The sequence below is a fragment of the Amblyraja radiata genome, chromosome 22, assembly GCF_010909765.2.
Source record: "Amblyraja radiata isolate CabotCenter1 chromosome 22, sAmbRad1.1.pri, whole genome shotgun sequence".
Taxonomy (NCBI): domain Eukaryota; kingdom Metazoa; phylum Chordata; class Chondrichthyes; order Rajiformes; family Rajidae; genus Amblyraja; species Amblyraja radiata.
The window spans coordinates 9,474,445-9,495,515 of NC_045977.1; the positions used below are offsets into that span (position 1 = coordinate 9,474,445).

A 21,071-nucleotide genomic window follows, 5' to 3' on the forward strand; every position below is an offset into this window, starting at 1 on the left:
CTAGTCAGTTGTATGCTCATGGAATAAAACCATCCTTAAGTTATACATCTTTTGTAAATCTTGCTCAAAACAAAGTTAATTTTGTGAAATTCTTCAATTAGATAACCCCACAGGCAGATCTCATTCCACTCTCTGGTTATTGGGAAGACCAGACCCCTTTTTATTTGTGGAGAAACAACTCCATAGAAAATAGAAAATAAGCACAAAAACTTTAAGTAACATTTCAGGGCTAGAACAACTGGAATCTTCATATTGCTATTATTTTCCCAAATACTGCAGATGTGAACAGTGTGATTACATTAATGTGATTAGATGAATGAATTACAGAGTGCAAGTGTAATACAAAATCAACTCAAACACAGCATATGAGCCATTTAAAAAGAAATGATTTTAAAAACATTAAAAAAGAAAATTACCAGAGGCAAAATTTATGAACATTTTATTCTTTAACAAGAATTAACAGAATTATGAACTAACAGAATTATGAATCTAACCCTATATCACACACAAAAACTGTTCCCCCGCAACGTTGATTACCCTGCGAGTCGGGTCGCGTCGGGTAGGTTCCGGTTAATACAAAATCAACTCAAACACAGCCTATGAACCATTTAAAAAGAAATGATTTAAAAAAAATTAAAAAAGACAATTACCAGAGTCAAATTTTATTCTTGACAAGAATTAACAGAAATGTGAACTAACAGAATTACACCAAAGATCCTATAGCTCTGCTATAAGATCTTTGGATTACACTGCGAGTCGGGTCGGGTAGGTTCCGGTTACTAAAATGGGCGGGGAAAAATGCCCAGGATCCCCTCCGTAGCGTACTACACGTTAGCCCATTGCATTTCGCAGGAGTAGCCCATCTTGCTCCGCTATAAGATCTTTGGTCTGGAGCGCCGCTGAAGGTGAGTTTTGTGACTGCTCGCTCTCGCCCCCTGCAGGTCTTCAGTCACCACGTCGCTCGGACGCCGGTGACCCGGAACACCCCGTAACCCAGAAACCAGGGGGCGGGGCTAGTGATGGGGGGGCGGGGCTGGTGCTGGGGGCGGGGCTGGTGCTGGGGGAGCGGGCCCGACGCCAGCGGGGTGTCGGCCACGTGACCCCGGCAGCGTCGTCCGTCTGTGCGTGCGCGGGCTGGGCTGGCGGTCACGAGGAGGCGGGAGCGACGGGGCCGAGCGGCAGGGAGGTGACGCCTGCGACGCGAGGGAGGCCACCGTGCGGTCTGCAGACTTTGCTGCAGAGCGCCATCAGCAGCCGTGAGATGGCGGAGGATAAAGCCAAGGGGGTGAGGCCTGTTGTGTTGGAATGGAGAGGAGTCGGTGACGATGGGTGAAGGGAGATGCGGGGAGGAGGAGGGAGTGAGCGACCGGAGGAGGGTGCCGTAGGCCCGGGTGCTGTGTAATGTCGGTGTGTTGATGGCCCTCGGCCCTCGTCCACCGCTGTGGGCGGCAGGGCTGGGACTGGGTGGGTGGGGGGGCTCCATTGATCCAGGCCTGCGGCATCAAGCCGAGGTGTGCAGTGGCGACAGTGCGTTGTGAGTGGATCCTTGTACAGGGGACGGGAGCCCATCCGCAGCCGTGTCAGGATAACCCGTGTGCTTAGTTTAGTTGAAATGCAGCTACGCGAAAACCAAGGCTGTGCGGTTGTCTCCGCGGCCTGGGCCTGCACTCGCTTCCGGCTGCCACAGTCGCTGCTGCAGACACTTATTCAGCCTCCAGTTTTCCTGAATCCATTGGATTTGGTGCAGGCTGAGGCCACATGAGGAAGGTATCCGCTGTTGTGTGGAATCGTCGGGTGGAGGGTTCCTGCGATCGCATTTCTATTTCCCCAAGTTGACAGAATTCACTTCAATACATTAATTCATGAAACGAAAGTAGTCTGTTTGAAAGGTCCGCCTCGCCCATAATCATATCTCGGTTTTCGGATCAAACATGACTAGGTAATGTGTGTAATCTCTGGTCTTTCAGTATCCAACAGCTGACAACCTAGTTTTAGTAACTGACAACTTATTTAATTCGCCCTCGTAAACGTTCACAATTGATGACAATCTTGTGTGAAGTTACTTTCTAGATTCAATAGACAATAGGTGCAGGAGTAGGCCATTCGGCCCTTCGAGCCAGCACCGCCATTCAATGTGATCATGGCTGATCATCCTCAATCAGGACCCGTTCCTGCCTTCTCCCCATATCCCCTGACTCTGCTATCTTTAAGAGCCCTATCTAGCTCTCTCTTGAAAGTATCCAGAGAACCGGCCTCCACCACCCTCTGAGGCAGAGAATTCCACAGACTCGCAACTCTCGATCTCAATTATAATTATTTTGTGGTTGTCCATTGCATTTTGAAATACCTGTACGTGGGGTTTTGCTGTGTCAGTTAATTTATTTTTTATTTTTTGGTGGATATACTGTGTCGAGGAAGATATCAAGTCTTTTCAATTAGAACCCTACCTCCTGGACAAAATGACCTTCATAGAACTTGATAGATGTTCAAAATCTTTACATTTTTCAAAACAAATATTGAAGACGAATGTACATTTTGCAAATATATCCCAGTTACTTTAAATTAATAGATAATGTGAAATTAATATTAAATGTGAAGCAACATTACCTTTTGATTTGATCTTTATTAATTCTGTTTGATTTTGATATTTCCAACACTTTAAGTTAAGAAGAACAAGAAGGCAGATTATTCAGTCACTGAAAGTAAGCATGCAGCAGGCAGTGAAGAAAGCGAATGGCATGTTGGCCTTCATAGCGAGAGGATTTAAGTATACCTTTGCAAGGGGGTCCTACTGCAGTTGTCTAGGGGGGCTGGTGAGATCTCACCTGGAGTATTGTGAGCAGTTTTGGTCTCCTACCCCTTTTGGTCTCCTAATTTGAGGAAGGACATTCTTGCTATTGAGGGAGTGCAGCATATGTTCACCAGGTTAATTTGCAGGATGGCGGGACTGACATATGATGAAAGAATGGGTTAACTGGGCTTATATTCACTGGAATTTAGAAGGATGAGAGGGTATCTTATAGAAACATATAAAATTCTTAAGGGATTGGACAGGCTAGATGCAGGAAAAATGTTCCCCATGTTGGGGGAGTCCAGAAATTCATGTAAGAATAGGGGGTAGGCCATTTAGGCCTGAGATGAGGAAAAACTTTAACCCAGAGGTGTGAATTTGTGGAATTCTCTGCCACAAAAGGCAGTGGAGACCAATTCACTAGATGTTTTCAAGAGAGAGTTACAGTACATTCGGAAAGTATTCAGACCCCTTTACTTTTCCACATTTTGTTATGTTACAACCTTATTCTAAAATGGATTGAATTCATTTGTTTATCATCAATCTACACACAACACCCCATAATAAAAAAGCCAAAACACGTGTTTAGAATTTTTTTTAAAGTAAATAAAAAGAAATAACAGAAATATCACATTTACATAAGTATTCAGACCCTTTACTCAGTACTTTGTTGAGGCACCTTTGGCAGCGATTACAGCCTCAAGTCATCTTGCGTATGACCTACAAGCACACCTGTATTTGGATAATTTCTCACATTCTTCTCTGCAGATCCTCTCAAGCTCTGTCAGATTGGATGGGGAGCGTCGATGCACAGCTATTTTCAGGTCCCTTTGGAGATGTTAGATCGGGTTCAAGTCAGGGCTCTGGCTGGGCCACTCAAGGACATTCACAGACTTGTCATGAAGCCACTCCTGCGTTGTCTTGGCTGTGTGCTTAGGGTCGTTGTCCTGTTGGAAGGTGAACCTCTGCCCCAGTCTGAGGTCCAGAATACTCTGGAGCAGGTTTTCATCAAGGATCTCTCCTGACTAGTCTCCCAGTTCCTGCCGCTGAAAAACATCTCCACAGCATGATGCTGCCACCACCATGCTTCACCGTAGGTACGGTATTGGCCAGGTGTGAGCGATGCCTGGTTTTCTCCAGACATGACGCTTGGCATTGAGGCCAAAGAGTTCAATCTTGGTTTCATTAGACCAGAGCACCAGAAAAAACAACCCTTTTGGCAGGCTCCAAGCGGGCTGTCATGTGCCTTTTACTGAGGAGTGCCTTCCATTCAGCCTCTTGACCTTAAAGGCCTGATTGGTGGAGTGCTGCAGATATAGTTGTCCTTCCGGAAGGTTCTCTCATCTCCACAGAGGAACTTTGGAGCTCTGTCAGAGTGACCATCGGGTTCTTGCTCACCTCCCTGACCAAGGCCCTTCTCCCCCGATTGCTCAGTTTGGCTGGGCGGCCAGCTCTATGAAGAGTCCTGGTGGTTCCAAAGTTCTTCCATTTAAGAATGACGGAGGCCACTGTGCACTTCTGGACCTGCAATGCTGCAAAAATTGTTTTATACCCTGCCCCAGATCTGTGTCTCGACACAATCCTGTCTGAGGTCTACGGACAATTCCTTCGTCTTCATGTCTTGGTTTTTGCTCTGACATGCACTGTCAACTGTGGGACCTTATATAGACGGGTGTGTGCCTTTCCAAATCATGTCCCGTCAATTTAATTTACCACTGGTGGACTCCAATCAGATTGTCGAAACATCTCAAGGATAATCAATGGAAACAGGATGAACCTAAGCTCAATTTTGAGTGTCATAGCAAAGGGTCTGAATACTTATGTAAATGTGATATTTCAGTTATTTCTTTTTAATTACTTTGCAAAAATTTCTAAACACCTGTTTTCGCTTCTTCATTCTGGGGTATTCTGTGGAGATTGATGATAAAAATAATTTAACCAATTTAAAAATAAAGCTGTAAAGTAACAAAATGTGGAAAAAGTGAAGGGGTCTGAATACTTTCTGAATACACTGTTGATACAGCTCTTAGGGATAACAGAATCCAGGGATATGGAGAGAAAGCGGGAACGGGGTACTGATTTTAGATGATCAGCCATGATCATATTGAATGGCGGCTCAAAGGGCCGAATGGCCTACTCCTGCACCTATTTTCTATCTTTCTAAGATTGCCAGCATCTACTGTGTTTTGTGTTTATTTTAAGAAATCAACAGAAGGGTCCCAACCCAAAACATCACCTGTCCATATTCTCCAGAGATGTTGCCTGAGCCACTGAGTTACTCCAGCACTTTGATTTTTTTAAATATAAATCAGCATCTACAGTTCCATGTATCTCCTATCAGCAGAACTTTCCAGGTTCAATGCAGAATTAAGAATTTACTCATTGGGGAAAATAAGCAGTCTGAAGAAGGGTCTCGACTCAAAACGTCACCTATTCCTTTCTCCAGAGATGCTGCCTGACCCACTGAGTTACTCCAGCAATTTGAGTCTATCCTAAGTGTTTTTAAAGTTGCTTTCAGAAATATGATCAGGAAAGTTGATTGTATCAACAAGTAATGTCATTCTGAGAGGAAATTATGTATGTGGCAATCAAGGTTTCTTTTTGCAGAGCCTGTAGTTTCAGCAGCACTGTTGATCTTGCAGTCTCAAAAGTGGTTCCTCTTATACTTCACTAATATTGTCCAGCATGTGAGGACTCAGTGATGGAGAAACTCAGCGGGCCAGGCAGCATCCCTGAAGAACATGGCATAATAGCCATATGTGCGTTATTAATGGTATTCTTGTGGTATAACCATAATTATACCCATAAAGGATCTGTTTTTAAAACATCTTTTTGGTGATTGGATTATTCCACATTGCAGGCATTATATAAATTATATTGTTTGACACGATTTGGAATATTGGTTTCAAAAAATGATTCTCTTTGGTAGCAATTACGTCAAGTGCATACAAAATTAAATCGTAACTTTAAACTAGTGTACAGGTTGAAGGAATCTAAATTTCTCCTCTAAATTTGGAATCAAGACAAAATTGAGTGCCTTTTCCCCCAGTTGCCTGAATAATAGTAACAGCTTGGTCTACCATGTTATGGACCTTTCTTGGCACCACCTATCCTAACCAAACTCACCATATCCATTTCCTCGTAATTGTTAATACTATTTGCACAATATCCAGACTGGATAAATAAATATTTCCTTCAACTAAATGTGTACAAAGTGGCTTTGTCTTTGGACCCTGCCTCAAACTGCGCGAGGCACTGACTCCTTATCATTCTTGCAGAATGAGGCTAAGACAAACGATTCACATCTTTTTAATTTTATGAAGGTGAGTTGCACTCATACACATTATGCCTGACTTCCTCCTAGCAGTGAAAATCCTGATTTATGGTGACATTCATTGCTGGAATTAACTTTTTTCAGCAGTCCAGAAGAGCCTCCCATCTTCCAACTTCTACATTTAAGTTTAGTTTGGAAATACTTTGTGGAAACAGGCCCTTTGGCCCACTGAGTCTATGCCAACCATTGATCACCTGTACACTAGTTCTATGTTATCCTACACATTAGGGGAAATTTACAGAAGCCAATTAACCTACAAACCTGCATGTCTGTGGAATGTGGGAAGAAACTGGAACACCCAGGGAAAACCCACATGTTCACAACACTGCACAGACAGCACCCATTGTTGGGATTGAAGCTGGGTCTCTTGCGCTGTGAGGCAGCATCTCTACCCCTGCACTGCCCTCGAGCAAAAATCTGTTGTTTGTATCCTGGTGTATTGTTCTATTCACTCATGCCTCCTGAAATTTCTGAATCCCTTACTCGCAATTTCTCTGTATCCACCACATTCTGCTTACAAAATGAGGCTCTCCACTCTAGGACATCCAAGATGTCCTCTTTCTCCTGCAATTGTGTTTCACCCTTGCTGTAGTGGATGGATCCCTCACTCAATGTTTCATTTGTGTTCTGCAGTTTGGCTCTCACAACCCCTCACCCCCCAGATGGAATAAGAATTGAGTTTCCTTGGTCCTCACCTTTCCACTCACTAACATTCGCATCCAACACATTCTCTAATATTTCCTCCACCTTCAAAGTGAGCATCTTCCTGTTTCCATGCCTTTCTGCTTTCTAGAGAGACCATTGTCTGCACAACTGCTTGGTTTGCTAATCTGGTACCGCCCAACTCAACCCTTCTCCAGGTGCTTTCCCCTTGCAACTGCAGATGGTGTAGAACCTGTCCCTACATTTCTCTAACTTCCATCCAGGTCAGACAGAGTGCACCTCCTTTGACCTTGCCTATTGCGTTTAGTGCTCCCAATGTCAGCAAGATCAAGTGTAGGCTAGGCAACCATTTCATTGAACATTTGCGCTCTGTCTGCCAAAGTTTGCTGGAGCTTCTTGTTTCTAACCATTTTAACTCCCCTTCTCATTCCCATATCAACTTTTCTGGATTGGTTTCTCCAATTTCAAGCAAACATCCCCTACCTGCCCTCTCTATCCATTTTCTCCAGAGATGCTGCTTGACCCACTGAGTTAGCATTGGGATATATCTTGGAATATATCCAATCCAGTGCATTGATAGTCAATAGTCCAGTGATTTCTTTTATTGAAATCTAGTCTCCCCATGACCTAATGCAGTGTTTATATTTGATCATTGTATTTATTTTTCTGGGGCATATATTAAATTCGATGTTTTTAATCATGGCTTTAGGAAAATGTGAAAAGCGAAGGAAATGACCAGAGGAATGATCATATTAACCTGAAAGTGGCTGGACAAGATGGGTCAGTTGTACAGTTCAAGATAAAGAAGCAAACGCCATTGAGTAAGCTGATGAAAGCATACTGTGAGCGACAGGTTAGTCTTAATATGTTGGAGTGTTTTGAATTATTTGCTTATTCATTGAATTTCATATTAGCTGTTGTAAAATAGACTCGGGCCAATGTGTTTCTCCTTTTTTCTCTTAAATCCACCTGGGGCTGCATCTTTGGTTTTCAGTTTTTCTCTTTCAGAGCTAGCAGAGAGGACATTACAAAGCATGTTTACACCAAAAAGTGTAATAATTAACATACTCCCAGTACATGTTAAATTTGTCAGTGACCAGCTTGCTGTTGGCAACATCGGCATTCATACATAATTAGGGAGGGGAACATCTCAGTTTGTTTCCTTTTTGGACTCTAGGGTGAATTATTTTTTCCATTTATAATATGGAAAGACGTAGCTTTAAAACACAGACATAGCTGTGTTAAAAGTTTGGTTCTAAAGCTTATTTTGGTTGCAACAGAAAGAACTTTACTTTTTTTTCTGTGTTTCTTTATTCTGGAGATTGTTTGGTTCGTCTAATCCCTCCAGAATATTTTCACTTACCTAAACATTTAAATACAGTTACATTTTGACAAAATAACACACTGCTCATCTGTGACTAAGGCTTTAATTGCCAAACCCAAATGGTAGAAAATGTAAATGCAGTAACATTTATACACTAGTTAAGCAACTTGGCTACCTCTCAGCACTTCAAAGATTGTTACTACCGTGATGAATAGTGAAAAGCCCTGCTTCCAACTAGAGCTTCACTCTGCTTTTGAGGCCACAGCATGTGATGGATTTGCCCGGTGAGATAATGAGGTGCTTCACCAAATGTCCTCGTTTTTTTGAGAGGCTCTTCTTTTTGTCAGTCTGATAAAGATCTTCCATGATATTGAGTCCTGGCTAGCAATGAAATGAGTAGTTTGTTGGCATGTAAACTGAATGGTCGTACAGATTGTGGTTAAATTATTACATTTAATGTTGAGTGATTCAACGCAAGACTTCTCCCAGAAAGTGATCCTTATGGCTTTGACTGGCTTTACCAATATCTACACCTTCTGAGTCATTTTTGCAGTTCAAAAATCATTGTGGGCTCTCTTAAACGAAATGAGATCTAAAAATGTAGTTATTTTGCCTGCCAACGTAAATGAGTCCTGATCTTACTTAAGGAATGCATTCTATAAATTATGGATGCTTGTCCTGAGAAAACAAAATTTAAACCATGTGCAAATGTTTAAACTGAATAAGTTAATTGAAGCAGTAAGTACCCTTTTGCACTAAGCAGAAATGTTAGTAATTTAAATGTGATGATCATAGCATTTTAATGCTCAAAATTCCATAAAGATTAGTGTATATTCTCCTAAATGATGGGTTCAATGATGCCCATTCAACAAGCATACTGTTAATTCTAGCATGTGTAAATAAATGCAGTAACATTTATACAGCTTGGTTCACTTTGGGGCTAATTTCAAATAACAGGGTCCAACTTACAAAAGCAATTTCCAAAATTGAACTTTTGAACTTACAAAAGCCAAATAAACTCTGAGGGGGCTAAAGGTGGGCAGGTGCCCAGGACCCAATGGACTACACGCTAGGATTTTGAAGGAAGTGGCTGCACAGATTATGGACCCCATACATTGATGTTATTGATAATTTGCTGAACTCTGGGAAGAGACCAGAAGAATGGAAATTAGCCAATGTGACTCAGTTGTTCAAAAACAAAAAGCAAGAGGCAAGCCAGTTTAGCAGCATTGTCAAAATACTTGAGTCAATAATCAGAGGAAATACCATAGCTAATCAGTTAGGAAAGCAGAGTATAATTAAACCTAGTCAGCATCGTTTTAAGAGTCATATGCACGGATCTGAAATGAAACAATAAAATTGTTTCTTGCAAGGCACATTTGATGTAACAACAAATATGAAAGGTAAATATATTTGACAGATTTGCTTGAATTCTTTGAAGATGTAACAAGAAGAGTTGATCGAGGGAACTTGCACTTCAGTGCATTTAGATTTCCAAAAGGAAAGTGACATGGTACCAGATAGGCGGCTGCTGCATAAATTAAAAGCATGTGGTATCAGGGAGTATGATGGAATGTAGAAAGCCATCTTGTAGAAAGGAGTTAGAATAAATGAGTGATTTTCAGACTAGAAGAAAGTAATAAGAGTACCACAGGAATCAGTTCTTGATCAGACCACAGTTGCTCATTATTTGCATGAATGCATGGAGGAAGGAACAGTGTGTAAGGATTCTACATTTGCTTATGATGTGAAAATAGGTGGATGGGCATGTTGCAGTAAGGATACTGTGATTCTGTAAAGATGCATTCATTGATTGAGTGAGTGGGCAAAAGACTGGCAAATTAAGTTTAACGTGTTAAATGGATGTATGAGATCATGTACTTCGGTAAGAGAAATCAAAAGAGATTATTATTGAAATAGTGAGACTGCACATGTGATTTGGGGGATCTAGGTGTTCTAGACCACAAATCACAAAGCTAGCATGCAAGGCCAATGTGCATTATGGCCTTCATTGCAATGGGTTAGAGTTTAAAAATAGAGGGGTTTTGTTTCAATTGGGTGGTGTTTGTGAGGGCCCCACCTCAAATATGTACAGCTTTGTTCCTGTTATCTAAAAATAATATAATAACATTGGTGGCAGGAAAAGGACATTCACCAGGCTAATTCCTGACATGAGAATGTTGTGCTACCAAGAGAGACTGAGCAGTTTGGGTCTGTGTTCCTTGGAGTTAAGAATGAGTGGAGACCTTCAAATATATAAGATCTTAAGGCGTGGATAGGTAGATGTAGGGATGTTTTCAATGGTGGGATAGTCTCAAACAAGGGGACATTGATTCAAAGTAATGAGACCTAAAATTGAGATAGATCAAAAAAATCTTATTCCATATTAATCATAAAACATAGCTCATTGCGCTTTTAAAATGTTTCATAGAAACATAGAAAAATAGGTGGAGGAGTATGCCATTTGGCCCTTCGAGCCACTCAATATGATCATGGCTGATCATTTAAAATCAATACCCCGTTCCTGCTTTTTCCCCATATTCCTTTCGACCCAAGAGGGGAAAAAATGGAACTGAGTATCTTCTAGCCCCACTGGTCTGTATTAATCTTTGCACGCATTTCATAGAATGCCTGGTCATGGTGGAATTTGCTTTCTTTTTTTATGCACACATTCAGTACAAAAACATCAAATAAATTACTTTAAGAAAATCAGCTGAAATCTCTATGTAACAAAGCATGTTTGAAATTTTGAAATAGATGATGGTTTTGAAATTGTAAAATTGAGACGGTAGGTTGAAAGGATAAAGTTAAATGAAAAATTAGAAACTTTTTCTTAAAATAGTCTACAGTGACAGATATGGACCTGGGAAAAATACAAAATGATATGAGAGGCTGTGTGGAAAACCATGTTTACTTTGTAAAGTCAAATAGTCATGTTGAGAGCCACGACCACCAGAGCAAATATTTAAACTTTAATGGCCAAGATCTTGAAAGCCTCAGCCGAGGTGTATTGAGACATGGGCTGTCCAAACGAAAAGGTAGCGTGCAAAATTTAGAGCCCAATTAAAATATGGAATGGCGAGTGCCAAACTTCTGCAAGTTCTCATTTGTATGCTGACTATGTTCTGTTTGCAGGGCTTGCAGATCAGACAGATCAGGTTTCGATTTGACGGGCAGCCGATAAATGAAACTGATACACCGGCTATGGTAAGTAATCTATCTTAGATTGAAAGTAGTAGTGTGCTGGGTTGAGCATCTATGAAACAATTATACTAAACTTAATGCTTGCCTTTTAAAGATCTCTACCATGTTATCAAAAGGAACATGATACAATAAAAGCACCACTAGGTCATGCGGAATCAGAGGAAATCCCCCCCCCCCCCCCCCCCCCCCCTATTCCAACCATACCATTTATCCTGCCCCCTCACATTCCCCACCCCTCCTGATGTTGAACTCTTCTCTAGTCACCTCCACTTCCAGGCCATTTCTCTGGTAAGGAGTCCTCGCCTCCCAGTGACATCCCCTTCTGTCTCCAACATTCCTCCTCTTCCTCATGGACTATCCCTGCTGGCCTGCTACCCAGTCTGGACCCTTTCATTTACAACTGCTGGTGCAATATCAACCATCTTAATTTCTCCTCTCCAATCTCACCCCCTCTAAACCCACAGCCCTCTGCTCACTCAGCAACAATCCCAACATCGTTATTAAATTCACCGATAAGGGAGGTGCCATTGCTACATCTCTGCTACATCGATGACTGCATTTGCAGAACTTGTTCATTTCATTAACTTTACCACTAACTTCCACCCTGCCCTCTTCACTTGGATTATCTCTGAAACTTTTCTCCCCTTTCTTGATTGCTCTGTCTCCATCACAGGGGACAGACTATTGACTGATGACTACTACAAATCTACTGACTCCCATAATTATCTGGACTACACCTTCTCCCACCCTATCTCTTGCAAAGACTCTATCCCCTACTCTCAATTTGTCTGTCTTTGCTGCATCTGCTCCCAAGATGAGACTTTCCAAGATGTTCCCATTCTTTAGTATATGTGATTTCCCCCACTGCCTTCCTAGATGGATTCCTAACCCATGCTCCTCAGTGTCTCGAAATTCTGCTCTCACTCCCCATCCCTCCCTGATGGAGCAAGGCTAGATGCACATCTTTCAGCCCACTAGCCTCTGCATCCAACACATCATCCTCTAACATTTCCGTCACCCCAAATGTGATCCCATTACCAGTCAAGACCTACCGGATCTCCCAGTTGCTTACTACTTTAACTCCTCTTCCCATTCCCATTCTGACCTTTCTGCCCTGAGCCGCCTCCATTGCCAGAGTGAGGTCATATGCAAACTGAAGGAACAATACCTCCTATTCTGCTTGGGTAGCTTACAACACAATGGTATGAACATTGAATTCTCAATATTTTGATAACTACAAAACCCTCCCTCCCCTTCCCCCTAAATCCCTCTCCACTGTGCCCCACCTGAATCCGCAACCAATTCCCCCCTCCTCCTCCACTTCCATCTACATTCCTTCCTCTAGCTTCACAATTCACAAATCTTCAACCCTTTTGTCTCACACTTTCTGTCTTTTCATCTCTGGCCTTTTCCACCATCTGCCTATCAAACCCCCCACCTCACTTGTATCATCCTATTACCTATCAGGCCTTGCCCTGTACTTTCTTTCTTCCAGCTTTATTTCCCTTCTTCAGTCCCCTTCCCTTCTGCCTACAATCCTTCTGAAGAAGTGTCCGGACCTGAAACTTCATTTATCCATACTCTCCAGAGATGCTGCCCGAGTCGCTGAATTACTCTGCCACTTTTTTGTAAACGAGCATCTGCAGTTCCTTGTATCCACATGATTAATAGGCTGCATTTGCCGATGCGGAATTCCGTTTTCTAGTTGCAGGGTGTAGGAAAGAACTGTAGGTGCTGCTTTAAATCGAAGGTAGACACAAAATGCTGGAGTAACTCAGCGGGACAGGCAGCATCTCTGGAGAGAAGGAATGTGTGACGTTTTGGGTCGAGACCCTTCTTATGACTCGGTATTGGTCCTGGTCCAGAAAATGCTTATCTTCTATGTTGCTTACTACTTTCCTGCAATCTAATTAGAACACAGAACTGTGCAGCCAAGAAAAAGGCCCTAAGGTCATATTGTCTGTGCCAAACATAATGCCATGTTTATGCCTGCACGTGCTTCAAATCTCTACCTGCATATCCATGTGCCTGTCTAAAAGCCTCTATAGTATATTCTTCCATTACTACCACTGCCAGCATGTTCTAGACAACTACCACTTGATGCAGAAACAAAATCTTCATTAAACCCCTTCTCCCTCCCCTTACAGCTATGCAGTAGTATTTGATATTTCTACCCTGATGAATGGGGTGGGGGTAAACAGATTCTGGATGTCTACCCAATCTGTGCCTCGCATAATTTTATAAACTTCTATCAGGTTTCTTCTCAGCCTCAGACTCTCCAGAGACAATTTGTTTATCCAATCTCGGAGCTAATACCCTTTAATCCAGGCAGCATCTTGGTAAACCTCTTCTGCACATTGTCCAAAGTCTCCACATCCACCTTGTAATGGAGTAACCAGTACTGTACACGATACTCCAAATGCTATTCACCCCTCCCCCCAATATCTGAAACTGGTCTATATCCTTGCTGTATCTTTTGACAAACTTTCTTCATGTCTGCAATTCCACCATTTTTTGTAATCTGCAAACTTACAAAACTTGATCAAGTTTGCAGGTTGTGAAATGCCCCATGCCCCAGAAAAAGGCTGTCCCTAATTAGCTTATTGCTTCTAAATGTGAGTAAATCCATTCCAATAATTGCTGCAATAATTATTACTGTAAAGTCCAGTACATCCGTCACAGATCAGGAACATTATTCTACAGAAAGGATAGAACTGTAATTGGCTCAGTTATAAAAATCAATGTTATGATTAACGGACAAATTGGAAATGAGAATTGCTGTCCTGGAAATCCAAATAATAGCTGTTTGGTGAATCTGTATTTGGAAGTAGGTAAGGCAAAATTTCAATTAATGATTTTCTTTGGAGCCTTTGGCTTAGTGATTTGTTGGAGCTTGCTGTGTACATTTCCATGCTTCCCTTCATTGACATATTCTGAGTTATGATAAATGAAAGAAATGGAGAAACACGTCTCTCATCCTCTTTACTCTTGTTACTATGTTACTTTGAAAACACCAAAAAAAGGTTAAGGAGAGGTGAGGAAAGATCAACTCCAAAAGGGTTATTTTGTTTGTTCAGCTGGTTTCTGAGTTTTTCAGCTTTTTAGAGTTGTTTTCATGTTTAGTCACCTTATTTAAATTTGCAACAAAATTATTAGCATAACCTACATTGACTGCTTACTGCAGGTTTTTGGGGACACTGATTGCAGGAATAGTGTTGTACTTAGAGGGAAATATATGGACACTGAATGTTGTAATTGAAACTTTTGTGTTAAGGTGAATGTTTTATCTTGGTATGATCAGCTGCACTTCAGACAGTTCATGAACCTGGAGTCTGCCCTCATTTTTAATGGCTGAGCATCTTTATGGACTATTGAAGAAATCCTAACGCAGCTCTTTCATAGAAAAAATAAGTGTGAATTTTTAATTAGATATCGTTCCACCATTGATTTTTTTGGCACCAGTGGTTCCGGAGCCTTCCTGGATTTTCCATTTTGCTGGACCAACAGAGGTAATGGCCTCTGAGAGGAATCCAATGGTGTCGGAATGATCCGCCGAGAAACCGAGATGTCAGCCCGCAAAATCGGCTAAGGGACGGATCTGCCGGTTCCAGCTGGGCCAGAGTTCTAGAAGGGGCAAATTTGACCCACTGATTGGCAGGAAAGTCCTGATGAGGTTGAGATTGGCTGCCTAACCTGGCCAAGGTGCCACATTTTCTGAGGGACTTCCAGGGGGGGGTTTCAAATGCGCTCTCATAGTTTTGTCCGGGTTAAAGGAGGTGCCAGACCACCAGTTGCCGGTTAAATCAATGGCCGACCTGTATGAGGAAGAAACAATAATGAGACTATCAAAGAACCAATGGCGTTGCCTCAGCCTATTCGGGTAATTCACCTAATTGCTATAAATATGACGGAAGCACTTTAAATTGGGTTTGGGAGCATCCAGCATACATGATTGTCACCCATGAATGTTTTGATAGGAGTTGGGTGTTGAGGGGGTAAAATTGGTAGACGTTGATATGAAATATTGTTCTTTATTTTTCTAAATGGATGGCAATTTATTTTCTTGGCAGTTGGAAATGGAAGATGAAGACACCATTGACGTATTCCAACAGCAGACGGGAGGAATCTGCTAACCTCAGTAATTTAATGTAAATAATGTTCCACACAATGTACATGTTCTTTCAATGGGCTGTATTTTACTCTATTCTGAACAATCTGCAATATTTGGGATGTTAAGGTGTTAGAGGAAGGGGTTGTTTAAAGAGCTGTGTGCCATCTTTGCAATATATTTGCTTTTCTTTTTGCATTGTTTTACTTTCTGGAAACAGTTTTTGTTTTCTTTGTATTTTGGATTAATCCCAATAAAGTTGATCTTGTATGTACAATGTTTGTTTTGCATGGATGTTTGACCTCTCTTTACAAATACCTTTTTTTTCAGGGACTTGGTGGTACTTAATATTGATCTTCCAGTATTATACCACAAATCTCTGTTGTGTTTGATACTGTGGGAACAACATTAATATACTAACCTGTTTCCCATCATTACTAATACCAGTGGAGCTGAGAATTTCTGTGATCATAACCTCCAGAGGTATTAGCTGCAAAATTGTGAACAGAATGTCACTCTATGCTTCCATCATTGCAGTAATATAATGCCATCTGATTTTGGTTTGCTGATCTGCAGTATGTGACCAGTGAGGTCATGTTGTTAAGAAATACTTTTCCAAGCTTCTGTGCCCGCACAATTCACCAAACTAATAGGAAATAAGAAATATACCAATATGTTAGCTAGAGGGATGGGAAGCTTTGCTTTTCAGTGTGAAATAGAAAACATTATTCAGATGTTTCTTCCCTGCCTAAAACAAATACCATTTTTATCCTTGCTGTATCCCCTGTTGGGAAAACTCTACAATAGTCAAACAGGGATGATAGTTGTAGAAATTGGATTTCTGTTGGAAATGGACTGAGTTGAAAGGAAAGGTGACGAATGCTTTGTGTAATATGGGTCTTTGATGTAGGGGACGAGAGGAAAGCAAGGCAGTTGCAGAAAAAACATTGAGTTTGGAGTCTTCCCTGTGCCCCACTGGGCTGCGTGCCCATTTCTCCCCTTCCCCCTCACCCTGTCCTCTTCCCCCTATCTTTCCCTGGCTTCACAATTCACACCCCTCCATCCATGTCTCTGTATCTTTTCACCTCTGATGGTCCAGCCATCTGCCAATCAACCCCCTACCCCTGCATGCATCCACCTATTACTTGCCAGGCTTTGTCCTGTCCCCAGTTCTCTACCAACTTTCTCCACCACCCCTTCCCTGAACCAAAACATCACCTATTCATGTTCTTTGGAGATGCTGCCAGACTCGCTGAGTTACTTGAGCATTGTGTATTTTTTGGAGTATATTTTGTTGGTCAGGACAAAAGTATTTTAACTACCCAGAGGATCAATAAAATCCACCATAAAATTAATGGAAAGGTGTTGGCCTCAAGTCAACATTTATGGGCTATTCCTGGATGTAAGGTTAGTAAGAGTGTGATTATTGGGAAGATCAGCAAAAAGATGGGTCTATTTGGATTACTGCCATGATGGAGTCACTAAGGTGGTGATCAACATATGCAACAAAATAGCAATGTATTTTTAAGTTATATCCAGGAATGAGACATTTCAACCTATCATTGACCTTGCAAATCATACTGCACATTTTTGGTTCGCTGTTTTACGATTTTAACCTCTTTGCCTCATTCAATCCATGGGATGGGTCTGCCTGGCCTTTGAGCACCTGTCCCCATAAATCTGAGGTCCATTTCTGGCCATACCAGCTGCCCCAAATGTTGGCTTGTCACAAGTTCCTGGGACCCCCAACTCCCTAAAGGGGGTGAGTCATGTCATCTGGTAGAAACATAATGGGAGAAGTGTTATGGAGGCAGTGGTTACAGATGGATAACTATTCACCAACCTACCCATGGGGGAAGAAAGGTGCAAACAAGTAGCTTTTTCATAAGTGTATGAGCTACCTGTGATTGGGTTTACGCAGTGGCACAGCAGTAGAATTGCTGCCTTACATTGCTGGAGACCAGACTTCGATCCTGACTACAGTTGCTGACTGTTCAGAGTTTGCACGTTCTTCCTGTGACTGCATGGGTGCTCTGGTTTCCTCCCACATTCCAAAGATGTGCAGGTTTGTTGGTTAATTGGCTTCTGTAATTGTATTTAATGTGTAGGATCGAGCTAGTGTATGAGTGGTCGTTGGTCGGCGTGGACTCGATGGGCAGAAGGGCCTGTTTCTACAAAATCTAAAACCAAAATAACTTTTTTTTTTAATTGCTTGACTGCAATAAAATAAGTTGTAAGTGGTTTTGACAATAAACCTAACCTTCCCTGAAATAAAATTATGTGCCATTACATTTTAGTGAAGTATTTGTCTCTGGTTGCTATTGCTCTCCTAGCTCTCTAGGGAGAAGAGATACTACTCTCCTACCTGCTGCTCTCCGTGATTTATCACTAAATATTCAGACATTTTTCCTCTGGCAATGTCATCTGAGTATCTAAATGAATGTAGATATATCTAGGGAATAGATGGATTAAGTGAATAGGTGTTTTCCTGGAATGTTGTATCGATATTGCTAGATTTGTCTGCAATGACAAATCTACTCAGCCTGCCGGCACTTGTTCTTGCTCTAAACAATTTCCCTTGATTCCTCACACTTCTTACAAATTAAGTACAGCACAGGAACAGGCACCATCCTCACCATACTTACTGCAGAGACCATTCTCTCTGCAACTCCTTGGTTAACTCATCCATCCAGCTTTCTCTACCTCCCCCACTCAATCATTCTGAAGAATGGTTCTGACCAGAAACATCATCTGTCCATTACCCTCCTCAGATGCTGCCTGACCTGCCAGCATTGTTTTTTATGTACAGGAATAGACCCTTTGGTCAATTATGTATGTGTTGAACATGATGCCAAAGTAAACTAGTCTCTTCTGCCTGTATGTTGTCCATATATCTGTCCATTCCCTGTATAATTGCATGCCTATCGCAAGCCACTTAAAATTGTCTCTGGTTCCAGTACCACCCCTTGCAGCATATTCCAGGCACCTACATTTCTCTCAATGGGAAAAAAATACCAAGGCTTGCACATCTCCTTTAAACGTTTCCCTCTGACTGTAAAATTATGCTTTCTCGTATTTTGACATACCCTGGGGAAAAGATTCTGACTGTCTACCCTGTCTGTACCTCTCATTTTGTGAACTGCTTTTAGTTCATCCTTCAATCTCCGATGCTTCAGAGAAACAATCCAAGTTTGTCCAACCTCTCATAGCTAATACCATCTCCATAGCCTCCACATCCTTCCTGTAATGGGGCAACCAGAACTGCGCAATACTCCAACATGGCCTAACAAAAGTTTTATGCAGCTGGAGCATGACTTCTTGACTCTTGAACTCAGTGGTCAAGGTGCAGCCATGGGCCTGTCTATGCCTGCCTCTTCATTGGCTACATGGACAGTCTTTGTCCCAAGCTGACTGAGGCAGCATTCACAAGTCCTTGGTTACTGCAAGGAGTGCATTCAGACTGAAGAAGGGTCTCCACCCGAAACGTCACCCATTCCTTCTCTCCAGAGATGCTGCCTGTCCCGCTGAGTTACTCCAGCATTTTGTATCTATGGTGTAAATTAACATCTGCAGTTCCTTCCTAAACAGCACCTTATACTCTCTCCGTTTGTCGACAACCAACATAATGATTGGCATGGATGAGTTGGGCCAAAGAGTTTGTTTCCCAACTCTATGACTTTCCCATGGAAAGGTAGCTGATTGTGGGGCTCCAACAAGAGTTGGTCAGAATTTATGTCTTGATGATTGTAGCTGGGACTGTTTTTAGGCATAATCTTGTGCAATGGTGCAGCAGGCCCCTGGGTCGAATGGCCTTTTCGTACAATATTTGTTATAATCTTCATTTTGTATCAAGCCTCAATCAGCTTTCAAGCTAAATTTATATTATCCCTACACTAAATGAGTTAAAGTTAATACGCGAGTTCAGTATTTCAACTGCGCATGCCCAGGTCGTAGGTCACTCGAGATAAACATTCTCAGCAGCTTAGCTGCTGCCTGTATAACTATATAACAATTACAGCACGGAAACAGGCCATCTCGCCCCTTCAAGTCCGTGCCAAACACTTTTTCTCCCCTAGTCCCATCTACCTGCACTCAGACCATAACCCTCCATTCCTTTCCCGTCCATCTATTTTATTAAAAGTCTGTTCTTGACCGGTTTTGGCCTTCTGTGCTGCGATTTCCGAGAGAACGCCGCCACCTACGGCCGTCATTTTTGGCCACCTTGCTCAGAGCCCCCCTCCGCCGCATGTGTGCCGAGGATTTTTCCCGTCAATTAAAAATGACAAAGATATTAATGTTTTTACAAAATTCTCCATTCACTCTGCTGCCCCCGCTGGCGGCAGGGGGGAGGGACTATAAAACCAGGAAGTGGTGTGCCACACAGTCTCTTCAAGATGGAGGAAGGTAGAGGGTCACGTTTCTCTGAGCTGTGAATAACACTGAACACATGTTACTCAAATGTAAGTGCCCTTAGTGGTTCTAAAATGCTTGCAGAATGTGTCTATTGGTTCTAAAGCTTGCAAAAAAATGTCTATTGGTTCTAAAGCTCCCAAAAAATGTCTATTGGTTCTAAAGCTTGCAAAAAATGTCTATTGGTTCTAAAGCTTGCAAAAAAAAGTCTATTGGTTCTAAAGCTTGCAAAAAAAGTGTCTATTGGTTCTAAAGCATACAAAAAAATGTCTTGGTTCTAAAGCTTTCAAAAAATGTATTGGTTCTAAAGCTTGCAAAAAAAATGTCTATTGGTTCTAAAGCTTGCAAAAAAACGTCTATTGGTTCTAAAGCTTGCAAAAAAAATGTCTTGGTTCTAAAGCTTGCAAAAAATGTCTATTTGTTCAAAAGCTTACAAAAAAAATTCTATTGGTTCTAAAGCTTGCAAAAAGTGTCTCTATTGGTTCTAAAACTTGCAAAAAATGTCTATTGGTTCTAAAGCTTGCAAAAAAATGTCTATTGGTTCTAAGCTTGCAAAAATATGTCTATTGGTTCTAAAGCTGGCAAAAAAATGTCCATTGGTTCTCATCTCGAACAATAATGAAACAGAATACCGCACTCAAACACACAAAGCAGTCACTTGGTGCACAGATAATAACCTCTTACTCAACACATCAAAAACACACGAACTCATCATTGATCTCAGACGTAAGGCACAACCCAAGACCCCCCTACTCATCTCAGGCGAACCCATATCCACCACTGACTCATTCAAATTTCTTGGCACTCACATAAGCAATAACCTCAAATGGAAAATCAATTCAAATCACATCTACAAAAAAGCCAACCAAAGACTCTTCTTCCTCCGCCAGCTCAAGAAGTTTAGAGTAAGGAAACACCTCCTAATCCGATTCTACACAGCCATCATCCAAAGCATGCTCACTTCATCAATTACAGTCTGGTTCAGCAGTTTAGACACTCACTCCCGTAATAAATTTCAGCGCATAGTTAACAAAGCATCCAAAATCATCAGCACTCCCCTTCCATCAATAGAATCACTCCATCACAAACGGTCCGTCAAGGGTGAAGAAAATCATCTCTGATCCCTCCCACCCAGCTCACCACATCTTCCACCTGCTGCCATCAGGAAGGCGCTACAGCTCACTGCCCGCCAAGACATCTCGATTTAAAAACAGTTCTTACCCACACGCAATCCGAA

The 21,071-nt window shown here is 41.9% G+C and overlaps 1 protein-coding gene across 1 annotated transcript; it reads left to right on the forward strand.

The window, feature by feature from the left end:
* Positions 1–1,077: 1,077 nt before the first annotated feature.
* LOC116985554 (small ubiquitin-related modifier 3-like) lies at positions 1,078–17,715 on the forward strand. Its single transcript, XM_033040351.1, has 4 exons — positions 1,078–1,285; positions 7,498–7,641; positions 11,248–11,319; positions 15,387–17,715. The coding sequence occupies exons 1-4, from the start codon at positions 1,262–1,264 to the stop codon at positions 15,447–15,449; spliced, it is 303 nt and encodes a 100-aa protein (XP_032896242.1). The 5' UTR covers positions 1,078–1,261; the 3' UTR covers positions 15,450–17,715.
* Positions 17,716–21,071: the final 3,356 nt, after the last annotated feature.